Source organism: Balaenoptera musculus, chromosome 8, assembly GCF_009873245.2.
Source record: "Balaenoptera musculus isolate JJ_BM4_2016_0621 chromosome 8, mBalMus1.pri.v3, whole genome shotgun sequence".
NCBI classification, from domain to species: Eukaryota; Metazoa; Chordata; class Mammalia; order Artiodactyla; family Balaenopteridae; genus Balaenoptera; species Balaenoptera musculus.
In genome coordinates this window covers 105,327,417-105,343,648 of record NC_045792.1, presented here as the reverse complement: position 1 = coordinate 105,343,648, position 16,232 = coordinate 105,327,417, and the positions used below count along the sequence as shown (strand labels likewise).

At 55.6% G+C, this 16,232-nt stretch overlaps 1 protein-coding gene across 2 annotated transcripts in view; it reads right to left on the bottom strand.

The window, feature by feature from the left end:
- Positions 1-16,232, bottom strand: part of LRP5 (LDL receptor related protein 5) — a 111,552-nt gene that overhangs the window by 78,579 nt on the left and 16,741 nt on the right. For both annotated transcript variants that reach the window (XM_036861581.1, XM_036861582.1), the window contains exon 2: positions 3,550-3,946. In XM_036861581.1, coding sequence (XP_036717476.1) covers positions 3,550-3,946 — 397 coding nt within the window. The remainder of the gene's footprint in view (positions 1-3,549; positions 3,947-16,232) is intronic.

Here is a 16,232-nt window from a genome sequence, read left to right as displayed (position 1 = left end):
GGCCATTTCGCATTTTAAAGAGGGGGTTGGGTTTCAGCCCGGCTTTAACTCGAGACCCAGGAGCCACTGCAGCCCCTCGTGGCCTGGGTCAGGCCTGGGCCACCCCCCCAGCGCTGGGCCGATGTCTTCCCGGCCCCGGGTCCTCAGGGCCAGAGAGGCCTCCCTGGAGCCCGCTCTGCCGCCCACCTGGGCACCTGGTGCTGGGAGGGGAGGTGCCTCCCCAGCCTCGCCGGGACACCTGCCCTTTGCCACCTGTGCTGCTGAACCTGACCAAGTCCAGGCCCTGGGCTCTGCGGGCCCTCCTGGCTACGGGGCTCTTGGTCACGTGCACCCTGACATGGACGTTCGGACTGAGAACCTTCCTTCCTGATGACGCATCCGGGGCAGTATCCCCTCATCTGAGGAGGGACCCTAGCTGTGAGGCAGAAAGGCTGCATCACAAGAGGACACACGGAGACCACGGAGGTTCCAACAGGGCCGGGAGGAGGCAGCGCTGCCCCCTGCAGACGCGAGTCTGTGGCCAGGACGGAGAATGAAGCCCACTATCCCCGCTCTCAGGACAGCAGTCCTGCCCCCAGGACTCAGCTCAAACTCATGGCAAGGACCACCGCCAGGCCAGTATTTGGCAGAGTGGGGTGCTGCCCACGGTCCCTATGCACTGGCCTGGAGTCCTCGCCTCCTGGGCAACGGTGTCTAAGGGGACGGAGCGGACACTGCTAACCTCGACCACACCACAGACGAAGCTGGGACCAGAGTCCAGCGTTCTCACCGTCATTCGATCTGGTGAGTGGGACACTTAGCACCACCACTTCGCTCCACCACGCATCGGACACATCACTGGGGCGGCGGGAGATGTGGGGGAGAGGCTGGGGCCTCAGATATCCTGCCCAGGGCATCAACACCAAAGTCAACTCCGCCTCAGGGGCCGGGGTGTGATCCCAGCAGGATCCGGGGGAAGAACTCAGAGGCAAGATCAGAAAAGATTTCAAACATTTAATAAAAAAAGACAGAGCCAGAGACGGACCAACTCCTAGGGATGCTACAGGCAAAGCCAGCCTGGGTGTGAGCATGAAGACGACTGCTCCCAACCAAGCATCAAGCACCTCCCCACTGAGCACCTCCCAACCAAGTACCAACCACCTCCCAACTGAGCACTTCCCAACGAAGTACCAAGCACCTCCTCACTGAGCACTTCCCAACCAAGCATCAAACACCTCCCCACTGAGCACCTCCCAACCAAGTACCAACCACCTCCCAACTGAGCACTTCCCAACCAAGTACCAAGCACCTCCTCACTGAGCACTTCCCAACCAAGCATCAAACACCTCCCAACTGAGCACTCCCCAACTAAGTACTAAGCATCTCCCAACTGAGCACTTCCCAACCAAATACCAAGCACCTCCCAACTGAGCACTTCCCAACCAAGCATCAAGCACCAAGCACTCCCAACTGAGCACCTCCCAACCAAGCACCAAGCACCTCCCAACTGAGCACTTCCCAACCAAGTACCAAGCACCTCCTCACTGAGCACTTCCCAACCAAGCATCAAACACCTCCCAACTGAGCACTTCCCAACTAAGTACTAAGCATCTCCCAACTGAGCACTTCCCAACCAAGTACCAACCACCTCCCAACTGAGCACTTCCCAACAAAGTACCAAGCACCTCCTCAATGAGCACTTCCCAACCAAGCATCAAACACCTCCCAACTGAGCACTTCCCAACTAAGTACCAAGCACCTCCCAACTGAGCACTTCCCAACTAAGTACCAAGCACCTCTCAACTGAGCACTTCCCAACCGAGCATCAAGCACCTCCCAACCGAGCATCAAGCACCAAGCACTCCCAACTGAGCACCTCCCAACCAAGCATCAAACACCTCCCCACTGAGCACCTCCCAACCAAGCACCAAGCACCTCCCAACTGAGCACCTCCCAACCAAGTACCAACCACCTCCCAACTGAGCACTTCCCAACCAAGTACCAAGCACCTCCTCACTGACCACTTCCCAACCAAGCATCAAACACCTCCCAACTGAGCACTTCCCAAGTACTAAGCATCTCCCAACTGAGCACTTCCCAACCAAATACCAAGCACCTCCCAACTGAGCACTTCCCAACCGAGCATCAAGCACCAAGCACCTCCCAACTGAGCACTTCCCAACTAAGTACCAAGCACCTCCCAACTGAGCACTTCCCACCCGAGCATCAAGCACCTCCCAACCGAGCATCAAGCGCCAAGCACTCCCAACTGAGCACCTCCCAACCAAGCACCAAGCACCTCCCAACTGAGCACTTCCCAACTGAGCATCAAGCACCAAGCACCTCCCAACTGAGCACTTCCCAACCAAGTATCAAGCACCTCCCAATGGAGCTCACACACACACAAACACTCAGCTTTTAAACCAGCAGCTCCAGAAGGCACCAGCTATTCCAACATCAAAAGCCAGTCTAGTGCACTTTCTCAGTGAACACGCTGAGAAGCCCCCCGTAAGGAGGTTTACTTGGCCACCAAAGCACCCCCTCACCCAGGGTGCTCCCCGAGCTACCCACACACCAGCACTGGCAAGACAGGCCTCCGCCTCCCAAACCTCATTCCACCCACCCCAGGGCGGGCTGAGAGGCCCCTCCATGCTGGGCTGCAGGCAGAGCGGCCAGTGTCACCACCCCTCCAGGGCAAGGAAGGGCACTGCCAGGGGCAACAGCAAGTCAGGGGCATCAGGACCAGAACCCAGAGTCCTATGGTGTTTCTGTTCCAGATGCGCGACAGCCGTTTCTGACACATGAACAGCAGAGAAGTGGGCAGACACAGCAGTGGGTCGAGCACGGCCAGGAGGCAGGCGCCTGGCTTGATGCAGCCTGGCTAAGAGTGTGTCCTTCCCAGCTGGCAGGAAGAGGGAATAGAGGGCCGAGGGACGAGTGAACGAACAGCTACCGCTCACGAAAGTCTGCAATGAGCCTGGCCTGGCCGTGCAGCTCGGTCATCTCCCCACAGTCTCTCCATCCCGGCCTTCAACTCTGCACATGTTCTTAGCTTTACCGCCACTCACAAAACCCCACCTGGAACTCATGGCTGGGCCCTGAGCCTTCGTAGGTCACGTGAGCTCAGCCAGACTGGGAGGCAGGGGGAAGCAGAGGGCTTCCAGAAGACACCAGAGAAACCATCCGCAGCAAGTTCCACTTCTGGACAAGGCGTTTCACTTTTCCACCCGTTTTCAGCTGACGCAGTCATAAAGGAAGCGAAAGGTGTGAGTTCTACCTGTCAGAACGCTCGCACCTCCTCGGACACCGTCACACACACATCTGAGACGTTTAATGATTCGAATCCACGGCCAAGCACATCAGTTGCCTCAGAGGCAGCGAGTTTTAAAAAAAAACCACACTACAGGGTTTCAAGGGGAAATCGTTCGCAACAACAACAAATTCTGAAAGTGAACTCATTTTAAGACTGCCGCGTTTTCTCTAAAGAAGGTACGTGGGCTCAAGTAAGTTCCAGAGGGAAAGCACGACCCCACCCACCCGCAGCAGGGAGAGGAGAGGTACTGGGTTTACCCGTGAGCGGGGTCCAAGGCGATGGCCCGCGGCTGGTCCAGGTCCTGCCAGAAGAGGACCTTCCGGGACGTCCCATTGAGATTGGCCACCTCGATGCGATTGGTCTCCGAGTCCGTCCAGTACAGCTTCTTGCCGACCCAGTCGCAGGCCAGGCCGTCGGGCGACACCAGGCCGGAGATGACCACGTTCCGCACGGCAGCCCCGCTCCGGTTCAGGTAGGTCTGCTTGACGGCCTCCTCGCTCACATCCGTCCAGTACACGGCTCCCTTGGAGAACTGGAAGTCCACCGCGGCCGCATCCTCCAGGCCGCTGACCACAATGGTGGACTCCAACTTGACTCCGCCGGCGTCCACCAGCCGTACGTCCCGGCGGTTGGCAAACAGGAGGAGCGGCGAGGCTGTGGGGGCAGAAGCAAACCGTGAGGACCGCAGGCTGAGCCGCGGGCCGCACAGCCCAGGACGGGGGGCTAGGTGCCCGGACCCTGCCCGGCCCGCGCCCGAGGCTCCCGGCTCCTTCCTTCCATCCCCAGCCACTGCCGGGAAGGCACCTGGGCGGGTCCAGCCACCCATTCAGACGCTCTTTCAACGCAGCAGACAGCACTGCAGTTACTGAAATCATGAAACCGTGTGTCCCACCCAGGCCCCTCCTCTGCAGGGCAGGGGGACACGCGGAGGGTTCGAGGTCAGGACGGTCTCCGGGGCTCCACCACTCCCACCATCACCATCATGATGTCACGTCTACAGTTCTTTGTGGCAGAAGGGACACGGCAAAAATCGAACACCGGGATGTAACAACTACATCCGAGCTGGGCATCCTGAACGCCTTGCAAGGAGGAGATGGCCACCAAAGAACACCTGTCCCTAATCTCACCCCTACGTACACACAGATAATAAAGAGTGCGCATCCGCACAGGCTGATGGCTCTCTGCAGGTCACACACAGCACACAGGGCTGGGCAGGCTCCTCTCTGAGCCCCCTGGGCTCTCGGCACGCAGGCCTGGGCCGTGGGTGACAGTTCACCCATTTTACAGAAGGGTAAGATGAGGCTTCGAGAGGAACAAAGTTCAACAGCACACCAGAGGTGCCACACTCTGGAACATGCATCGTGTGCTGGTTGCACAGGTGTATTTAGTTTGTAAAAAGGCATCACTTTTCTGCATATATGCACTTCAGTAAAAAGGTTTTTTTTAATTAAAAATGGAAGTTTCCCTGTTTTCCCAGCTGCTACAATATGCTGAGGGTCCCAGTGGACCCTGCACTCCAGGACGGCTTGTCTGCCCGTCTAAGAATGCCCTGCCCTGCCCAGGGCCAGCACACAGCAGCTGCTCTATAAATACATTTCATCCTCCCCACCCAGCCCCTAGCACCCTAACTTCAAGACAGTGAGTCACCTCTGCCCTGTGAGAGGTGAGATCGGAAAGGGTGGGGTGCCCAGAAGGGTCTGGGTCCCCACTGCCAGCCAGAGGTTCCAGAGAGCAGAGTGGCAGTGACACACACCACGGGAGGCACTGCCGGCAGTCGGGTGCCATCCAAGGGTCAGAGGCCGGCCCGTCGGAGGACAGTGGGCAAGGGGATGATACCCAGGATCAGGGAGGGTCCAGACCTTCAGAGGAGGAAGAATCGTACAGACCAGAGGTAGAGGGCCTTCGCAGGAAGAGTCGTGTGGGATCTGGAGGCCCGTGGACTGAGGCAGCAAAGCTGCTGCAAACAGACACCCCACAGCACACGCAGGGCGACGGGTGCCCCCAGAGCACCTGCCCATTCATCGTCACCAGGGCCCCGCCGGCCACTGGAGCGCAGACGACCAGTAATCCCACCCCGCCTGCGAGGTTCACCGTGCCTGGCCTCCTGAGATTCCTCCCCTCTCATCCGGCGAAGGCAGGACTGGCCCGGGTGGTTCCTAACCTCGGGGGTCACAGAGCCCTCTGATAAGCTGACCCTCTCCCCAGAAACAGACACACACAGGTGCACAGACCAAGGCCCCGTGACGTTCCTCCACCAGGGTGGACCCAGCTCCCGCCTGAGAACCCCTTGCGAAGGCCAGCAGGGAGGACGCTGACTTCTCTCTCTTCTCTAAACTAGCACCTCTGGGCGACAGTGCAAGGGACCATCTCAGGAGAAGGCAAGCTCCCCGCTGCCACAGGTATTCCAGTGGGAGTTGGTGGCCACAGGTGAGGGACGAAACTCACCCGGCATCAGCGTCAAGAGGTGGACGGCCCCGCAGACAGGAGTCTCCAATCAGAGGCGTTCCAGCCCCCAGGGGAAGCGCTTTGGAGGGAGGTACCCACGGGGCGAGTCGCCAGTCCCAGCTGTTGGCCAGACACCCAGTAAGTTAACCCTTCCCGGCAGCCAAAGTCCCAGAGGAGACCAGGGAGCCTGGGCTGGGGGAGAATCCGGAGGCAGGGAGCCCTGGAAGCTGCCCCCGGCACAAAAAATCCTAATTCTGCTCCGTTCTTTCTCCCCGAACTGGAAAGACCACATTTTCCCCACAGTTTACACTCTGGGCAGTTCAGGTGCACCCTTCAAAGGCCACAGGTGATGGGGGGTGGATTTCAATTTCCTGCGCTTTTCCCAAACTGAGACTCCTAGGAGGGCCAGGGCGGGCAGGCTCTCTCCAGGAGAAGCCACTCCTGCTTCGAAGACATTTAGAAACCACCACACACTCATCTCCTAAGTTTGAAGAGGCACCCACTTCACTCTCCCGTCACCCTGGGGACTCATGGCGATGGGGGCCTCTTGTGGGGGGCTGCCCCCACCAGCTGGCACCTACCCGCCCACTGCCCCTCCTAGGGCTTGGGGAGCCCCGGCTGATGCGGCCCCAAGCCTACCAAGGGCCACGGGTACCCTGGCTCATCTGGGGGATGTGGCCTCCTGGGGCCCCTCCTGCCCCACGGGAGGAGAGAGGCGGGGGAGGCGGGCAGGATTAGAGTAGCCAGGTGAGGGGCTGGCGTCGGGACAGGCTGTCCTGAGGAGTGATGCACTGGGATGAGTCCACGACAGAGCCGGCCAGTGGGCAGGCAGCAGGGTGTCGTGTAGCACATGCCAGCCTGGCTGGGACACGCAACCGAACCAAGAACCCACCCTCGTGTCCTGTATTACGTGGGGGGAAAAGACAACAAGCGACCCACATGATGGGTAAGGCGATGTCAGTTATGCCTCGCAACATCAATGCTGTGGTTTGCAAAACAGAGCAGGGTAAAGGATTTGGGAGTGGGGTCTGCCGTTTCACATAAGATGGTCAGGGTGGCCTCCCTGAGAAAGCGACACCTGGGCAAAGACTTGAAGGGGGCGAGAGAGGGCCGGAGGGAGGGCATCCAGGCAGAGGGGATGACCAGTGCAAAGGTCCTGGGGCGAAGCATGCAGGAGGTGGCAGACACTGGTCCTGTGTGCTCCTTCCCAAGGTGACATGCCCACGGGCCCAAGACCCTGTAGGTCAGGGGGCTCAGGTGCATATCTCCCAGGTGAGGAGACTGCAGCTCTTGGAAGGGTGCTTTGACCTGCCCCAGGTCACTCCAGGGATGATCTCTTGACCAGTGGCCCAAGCTTTTGGGGCAGTGAGGAGAAGAAACAAGCAGTGTGAGGAGGGAGAGGAGTGCAGGGCAGAGAGGCTGAGAGCTGGGCCGGCAGCCCAGCCACCACTGCACCCCAGGACTCACGCGGGGTCACCTGGCCGCCACAGATGCAGGAACAGCCCTTCTAGGAAATACCACGGTATCTGGTATTAAGGACCATAAAACATTTAAACCCTCTCCCTAGGGATCGGCCTCACAGGACCTTATCCCAAGGAACACCTGAAGGAAGGAAAAGGTCCTAGACACAATATTTGCTGCAGCCTTCCTTATAATAAGAAAAATAAACAAATAAAAAATCTCCAACATCGGGGTGCCTAGGCTGTTCTCTCAGTAGAAAGTTGTGCCCATTAAAGTAGTAAGAAAATGACTGCAGTGACACCAGAAAATGTGTAAGAAATGTTAAGTCAACACACACACACAACGTAACTATAAACCCCGATTTGTACTAGAATTGCAGGTATGAGAAGGTGCTAGGTGGGGACAAAGATTGAAAAAAGGACTGCATAATGAAAGATGACTTTGTTGAGTCTCTGGATAAATATCTTTAAGTGTTTTAACCCCAGGTTCCATTTATGTTCCTATGACATTCTCTGTGCAAGTTTCTTTTTTTTTTCAGGACCACGTATCGCAAGGGTACACAGACCGGGTCGGCCCCCCGAGTGAGCAGCCTGAAGCCAGCTCAGGGGCACGGCTCAGATCTGGGCCTCCCTGAGCTCAGCGTCCTGTGAGATGGGGGTCCTCACCGCAACCCCACCTCAGAGACAGTGAGGCTTCAACAGAACAATTCATACAAAGCCTCAGCCCGGTAGCAGCACATTTTAGGCACTCAGTAAACACCAGCCGGGGCAGCGCTGGTACGTGTAGCTCATTAAATGTTTCTTTCATCCAGTCCCGGGCCGGTCCTGCTACAAAGGAAAGCACATCAGCTCAGACTCTCGTTCAAACCCCAGCCTGGCCTCCAGCTGCGAGATTTGGGGCCAGACTTTTTATCTCTGCTCTGAGCCTGTTTCCTCATCCATCCAGCAGGAAATGGTAATTACTTAAAAGGCACCGCTGGCTGCTGTGGGGCTGCAGTGCATAGCACCCAGCAGGTCCTCAAAAAGTTACCTGTCGAGGGGCTTCCCTGGTGGCGCAGTGGTTAAGAATCCGCCTGCCAATGCAGAGAACGCGGGTTCAATCCCTGGTCTGGGAAGATCCCACATGCCGCGGAGCAACTAAACCCGTGCACCACAACTACTGAGCCTGCGCTCTAGAGCCCGCGAGCCACAACTACTGAGCCCGCGAGCCACAACTACTAAGCCCGCGCGCCTGGAGCCCGCGCTCCGCAACGGGAGAAGCCACTGCAATGAGAAGCCCACGCACGGCAACGAAAAGTAGGCCCTGCTCACCGCAACTAGAAAAAAGCCCGCGCACAGCAACAAAGACCCAATGCAGCCAAAAATAATTCATTAATTTTAAAAAGTTACCCATCGAGCTACCACGTGACCCAGCAATTCCACTCCCAGGTGTGTACCCAAGAGAACTAAGAGGACTCAAATAAATACTTGTACATGCATGGTCACAGCAGCACGATTCACAATCGCCCAAAGGCAGAGGTAGCCCAAATGTCCATCCACGGACAAATGGATAAACAAAATGTGCTCTATCCATACAATGAAATATCGTTCAGCCATAAAAAGCAGTGAAGGACTGACACAGGCTACAACGTGGATGAGCCTTGAAAACATGATGCTCCAGAAGAAGACAGACACAAAAGGCCACACAGCATAGGATTCCAGTCACACGAAATGTCCCAAGTAGGCAAATCCACAAAGACAGACACACAGATTAGTAGTGGCCAGGGGCTGGTGGGGGGGGGGGGGGCGGGAATGAGGCAAAACCGCTTAATGGGGACAGGGTTTCCTATGGGGGCAATGGAATGTTCTGGAACTAGATCGTGGCGGCTACCCAACATTGTGAATGCACTAAAGGCCAATGGATTATTCACTTTAAAATGGTTAATTTTACATTGCATAAATTTCACCTCAATAGATAATTTCTAAAGGCACCATTGCACCCCAAGCCCACTGAATTCCCCCCGTGACCTTCTTCCTTCATCCTGGCTTCCCAATCGGCTAACTCAGGCATGGATGACCCTTTCTGTGACCCTGGATTCACGCAGCCCCTTCTTGGCCTGGCCCTCAGAACACCCACAGAGTTCTGCGGGTTCTCCGTGTTTCCCTGCCAGGGGACGGGGAGTAGACCACTCCCACCTATTTCTAGGGTAGGTCTGCCGTTCCCAGCATCCTCGGCCCGTCAGTGTCAGAAAAAGGCCACTCTTTCCCCTCCTGGCCCGGGTACCAGGACCCGTGATTAACGTGCAGTCCCTACCACAGTGGAATCAGGAGTCTGAAGATCCAATGCCAACAATCCCATTTTAACCCATGTAAGCATAGCCAGTATTTATATATAGAATTCATAGCAGATGTCTGGGCTTCCATTCCAATAGCCTGTATTTTACACTGTTCACATGGTTACACTAAACACAACCCAACTCACTGTAACCCAATCCTCTGCTACTACACCAAAATAAGCAACGTTTTTAGTACATGCCTTATTGATATTCACCAAGCGTTACATTGCTCACTGGAGCAGGCTGGAGGCTGGAGGCAAACTATGGATTTACGGGTCAGGAATGGTCCTTCGTCCCACACCAGCACCACGGGGAAGGCCAAGAAATGGAAGACAACGCGGGGTACACTCAGGGAGCCTACAGCGCAGTTGGGCAGGACACACATTATACACACGTGCGCACATGCAGTTAACCACCTAAGCAGAAAGAGAAGGCAGGTGAGTGACATGGACAGGGAGGTGCCTGGAGGAGAACAAGCTGTCTGGTGAAGCTGGGCGGCCTCCCTGGAGGAGGCAGACATGAACAAGACTTAGCGAATGCCTAGCATGCGGAGGTCCGACCCCGAGATGCAGCTATGTGCTCAAGGCAATGAGCTCTACCCACAATTACTTTCCTGACGCCTAACGGCTCTGGGTGGCTTCTAGCTTGGGCTTCTCAAACTGGGCACTCGCCACCCCTCCTTCCCACTTGCTCATACCTGCATCCCCAGGGGCAGGAGCTCCTCCTCCAGCTGTGCCTGCGTCTGCTTCCACGTGCCCTCTGTTCTCTACTTGCCCAGCCCTGCACCACACCACGTGCTGGGCAGGAGGCTTTCCAACCAGCCCCGACTGCCGGAAGAGACAGTCCCTCCTAATTCGTGTCCTTCAGAAAGTCCTGGCTGCCCCGGGTCCACTACATCCCTTTACACATTTTACAACCAGCTCCCCAAGTTCCATAAAATCCGCGTTGGGATTTTTCATGGCATTGCTTTTAAAGTGTTTACAATAAGAAAAAAGCAAAAATGTCAGAGCTTAGCTGGCAGGACAGAGAGACAATGATGTTCATGACACTGTTGTCTGTGGTGGTGAAAGCCTGGGTTTACTAGTTTATTCAGTTATGGTGGGAGGTGGATGGGGGTGATGGTTGTACAACACATGAATGTACTTCATGCTACCGAACTGGACACTTTAAAATGGCTAAGAGGGTAAATTTTAAGTTATGTGTATTTTAACACTATTCAAAATAATCACATGAATAAAAACTGATGGTCTAGTAATACTGTAGAATATTATAAGCTACTAAAAAGAATGACTCAGAACTACAGCTACAGCCTTCATTCAGGATTTGTTATTTTACATGTTGGCTGGTCATTAAAGCATGTCTACTATGTGCTATTTATTCATTAACTGAAGCCAGTGTAGACTCATCTATACCTACTTCATGAAATGGGTTAAGATCTAATCTTCCCATTTACTCTGATGTTCAAATGTTTCCTACGTTTGGACAGTGAGAGTCCCTTTTACGTTGGCTCTTGGGTCCCCTTGACACGTCCCCACCATCGCTTGAGGATTTCTTTACTTTCTTTCTGGGACACTGACACGCTCCAGGCTCACGTGTATGTCTCCCTGCCCCCGCCGGAGAGTCGGCCCTTCGTCGAGGAGCTCTGGTTCCTGTGAGTGGAGAGTGATCCTTAGAAGCCAAGACCTGGGTGCTGGGTGTGCTCGCTGCTTCTGGGCCTTCTCGGCAGACGGAGCTGGGAAACACACACACAGTCCCTCCTCCTGATTCACAGATGCCAGCCTGAAGGGTCGCCCACTGGCTCAGATTTATTTATAACCCCATCAATGCCCAGGAGCTTTCCGATCATTCCTGGACACGCACATGCACAGAGGGGCGGGAAAACAGAGTCACCTGATATGCACCAGCTCCCAGCCAAGGTGGCACAGGCGAGCTCTGCCCTCCTGCCTCAGCTCACACTGTAAACGAGCGCCCTCTCCAGTCGTTAGTGCCACATTGTTGGCATTTCTGTGCTTTCTTGTGGGTGATTTCACTGTTGAAAACGGCCCCAGACACAGGGCTGAGGGGCTATTGGTGTGCGGGGTAGCTGCAGTGTGGTGTACGCACAGAGGAAATGGGCGTTAGATGAGCTTACAGCATCACTGGTCATGGGCCAGTGTGAATGAACCAGCAATACCTATTACATCAGGTGTCTTTAAACAGAAACACAGGTCTAACAAGGTTGCATGTCGATCGGCAGATGAAAATGTGACCAGAAGCTCTGGGGGGGGGAACCCAAGCCTGTATCTCCCCCACGACCAGTGGTTCAGAATTCACTCATTCAGTGTTTGCGGTGGCTTTTTACACCAGAATTACTGTGAATAACGAAAACCCACTGTATATGTATATACGTACATTCCTACACACACACCCATAATATTTCTCTATTTCTCTGTGTGTGTGTGTGTACACGTGGTAAAAATCCATGACTTCATGGCTGTCCTTGCAATGTTAAACCTTTCCTCGGGGTACTTTCTAGTCTCCCCTCTTTCTACGTTTGTCAGTACGCTCTCCAAAGTGGAAATGTGGCTTTTGTGATGGTCAATATATTTACTTACCTGCTCAGTATCACCAACTCCCAACCACTCCCATAGGCTCTGCTGGCCTCCCCCCCACCAACCTCCCCCAGCCCATGTCATCAGTGGCACCTCTACGTGGCACCCCACCATGACCTCACATCCTCAAATGCCAGGCACCAACATTTCTGCACCGGGAAGGGAAGGGAAGGGAAGAGCGCTGCTGGGAATCGTGCTGAATCTATAGATCACTGAGGGGAAAACTGACATTTCTACGATATTGTCTTCCTATCCATGAACATTTATCTAGGTCTTCTTTAGCGTCCCCGTAAAATTTTGTTATTTTTTTTTTTGCATACAATCTGGCACATTATTTCTTCAATATACCCCCAGGTGCTTCAAATAAAATTCAAAGCATTAAAAAAAAAATGAAACTAGCATGACTGTAACAGAGAGAGATTGCCAAATTCCCATGAATCTTATGATAAAACATGAAACTTCAAAGACACTTGGGTTGGGATGGGGACAAAGCCTCCCCCACTCCCCAGGCAGGAAAGCTCTATTTCCCCTCTAAGAGGAAACGGGCGAAAAGCACTGATCTGGCTAAAACGATGGGACCAAGGAGAAACCTGTGCAGTCCCCCTAAGTGCAAGCGAACGAGCCTCCCCAGCTACGAGAACAGAAAAGCTCCGTCCCTCCCCTCCAAGTGCAATAAAAGAACCACACGCGGCTTGGCCCAGAATGAGGGTCAGAGATCTTAAAATGGCTGGAAATAGTCACTGCTGTACCATTAGTAGCATCTCAGCAAAATCACACCTCAGTGTCTCATGGAACTTTCCTAATTAAGGGAGAAGTAATACTAAAAATCCAAGCTCACTTTTCCGTGGGAAGTTCCTCGAAGCCGAGGGCCCCCCGCCCCACATTTCCGTCCCTGCCCTCAGCTCCCGGGAGGCCCTCGCCACCTGTGCTGCTCTCACAGCGGGGGCAGCGGCCACGGGAGCCCTCGTGCAGCTACAGCGACCACAATTCCGGCCACAGAACCCCGTGTTTGATCTCGGGCTTCGACCCAACTGAGATAGGCTCTTTTTGGTGACACCATCCTGCAGTTGTCTAAATGTTCTAAAGGAGAGACTTGACATTTACAACAATAATAAAATCTTGGGTTTCCTTTAACTGAACAGATGTTCTGCCTTTTATGGAAAGCTCAGCAAACTCAAACTTGTAGGCCTGAAAGGGCTGAGCCCGAGTGATGAATCTTTGATAACATCTCCGAATGCCCGGGAATGATTCTACTCCCCAGTTTCCACCTTGGCTGAGTTATCACAGCCCCCACCCAACCACCCACCCAAAGACTCCTCACCATCCATCCATCCATCCATCCATCCACCCACCCACCCACCCATCTCAGAACCCACTGAGCCAGGGAATATCCCCAAATTCCTCTCTCCGTCCCCCTACCAAGGCCTCAGGCCCCCCACCCTCTCCACCCCCATGCCTTTCACCGCTCCCACTCCCACCAAACCCTCCCTGGTGGCTACGCCGGGCCCCGGTGAAAGCCTGGGTCCTCTGTGAGCCCTCCCAGCCCACCCCACTTCCCTGAGGGTGTTGTGTGTACCCTCACCAGGCAGGCCACACCCCACTCCCAAGGGCAGGGATGGGGGTGTCACCCACACGGTCCCATGCAGAATAGGGCTGGCTGCCAAAGGGGCAGTGGTCCACCCTTCCCATTCTAGGTGCTTTTTTGTTTTAATTTATTCATTCATTCATTCACTCATTCAGCTGCACCGGGTCGTAGTCGTGGCACGTGGGATCTTTCGCGTGCGGGATCTTCGTTGCAGCACATGGGCTCTTTAGTTGCGGTATGTGGGCTCTTAGTTGCAGCATGCGTGTGGGATCTAGTTCCCTGACCAGGGATGGAACCCGGGCCCCCTGCCCTGGGACCGCGGAGTCTTAACCACTGCGCCACCCGGGAAGTCTCCAGGCGCTGTCTTGATGATGATCGATTGATTGATTGAGTTGCTGCCATTCGCATACAAATAACGAAGAAACGCCAGATTTCACTTCAAATCTGTAGCAGATGTCGCCACGGTCGGCAGACAACTGTAAGCCATTCTGAAGGACAGCCTGCCTTTTCCCAAACCAAGGCTGCTCGGGTTATAAAGAGCTTTTATCACGACCACAGGGGTGGGGGCGTTCGGAACAGACACAACTAGAATGCGGCTCCTGGGGCCGGGCACACGGGTGATGGCTGGGAAGGAGCTCGAGGAAACTTCCGGAACACTGGGAAGTCCTACGCTCGACCCGGGCTGACAGGTGAGCTGTGGATATTCACCAACCTGCTTTCCTAAGGTCTGTGCACATGGCTGGGTGCGGGACAAAGGCCACCCCCCACCCCCGTCCCAGCCCAGCCATGTGGTCACGCCCTGCTCCCCGCACTCACCCCACACTTGCCCGGCTCCCAGTGCCTCCCCACCTGCCTCCCCCCTCCGTCCACACGTTCCCCGCCACCGCCCCGACCCTCAGCCAGGCCCAGGCTCCCAGTGCCTCCCCACCTGCCTCCCCAGCTCCGTCCACACGTTCCCCACCACCGCCCCGACCCTCAGCCAGACCCAGGCCCCCACTCAGCTTGGAGAGCACCCTCTCCCTTCCAGCTCGGTCACCCCCGTTTCTGAGGTTCCCCAGCCCCCATCCCAGTCTAATACATACACATACACACACACACACACACACACACACACACACACACACGCACGCACACACGCACGCATGCGCGCGGCCTATAGGAAGGTGGTAATTAACCCTGAGGCCCCCGGCAAGCTTCCCGAGCAGGGTCCACATTTCAAAGGTCAGGGAAGCAGGGACCACATTTCAAAGGTCAGGGAAGCAGGCGAACAGGAAACGGTCAGGGGGGCAGGTTTGGGGGGGTGGAGCAGGAAAGAAGAAATCAGCTGCAGAAGATAAAAAGAAAATGAGGTAGTTTGTTTCAGCCACCTTAGAGCACAAAGAAACTTAGGACGTGGGCCTCCCGGTCTTCATGAAACAGGGAGATGGGCTGGGGGGTTGTCCCCTGCATGGGGGGCTATGGCCCTGACACGGGGCCACTCAGGCCCTAGGGCAGGCAGGAGGGCACACTGGCCATGCTGAGGACAGGACTGAACCTCCGTTCTGGGAAGAGCCTGGGCTTGGAAGGTACTGGAAGACCTGGGGGACAAACAAAGGGCCAGAACCTGACCCAGGTCCAGTGCCTGCAGAGGGACCCCTGGGTGTCAGGGCAGCCAACCGCCCCCAAGGGCTACTCTGTGGGTCCCGACCCTGACCCAGCTGACCTGGCCCGTTTCAGGAATGACCGTGTGGCCTTAATTCCCACCCAGCAAAGGGTCACCCCCAGCCCAGGGTCACCCCCAGGGATGACATCAGATTGTCATCGAGCCCCCCACCTTGCAAGTGGTAACCACCAGTGCCCAGCCCCCAGCCCAACACCCACAGGGGACCACAGACCCAAGGGGGCCGGGCAGAGGAAGAAACGCCTGCTGTGTGCTCCCAACCCTCTACCTTTGCCCAACTACCCTCATGACCCCCTGCTGAGGGAGGAGCTAGCTTATCTACCTTTTTTAGTAGATAAGGTATCCAAAGCACAGCGGTCACCAAGGTCACCAAGGTCACATAGCAAGGCCACACGCACCACGCAATTGGCAGGGGCGGGGGTGGAGCCCCGATCCTGCACTGGGCTTTTCCCTCCACCACCTCCCCTGCCCCAAAACCCTATGGACTCTAGACTAAATCTGTGTGAGGGAACAAAGCCCCAAAGCAACCAACAAGTACCTCCAGGAACATAAATGTCGACAAATCTCACCAAATCCCTTGATGAGAACGGCTGGGAGCTTACTCTGACCTTAAGACTCAAACAGGACGCTGGGTCATCCCACACGGTCAGCGGAGAGTGAGAGGGCCACCATCCAGAGGTGACAGGTTGAAGAAGCCACCCCAAAGCGAGGGTGGCAGTAAAGAGCAGCGCCGGCGACGTCGTGTGTCACCCTGGGCACAACCCGGCTCGTAGGACAGTCACCGCCCTCTCTCCCCAACCTGTCAAGGCTGCCTAGGCAGAGGGGGACCCAGGGGCACGTGATTACCAGTCTAAAGGCTCTGAGAAGTCCCGCAGTGAGAAACC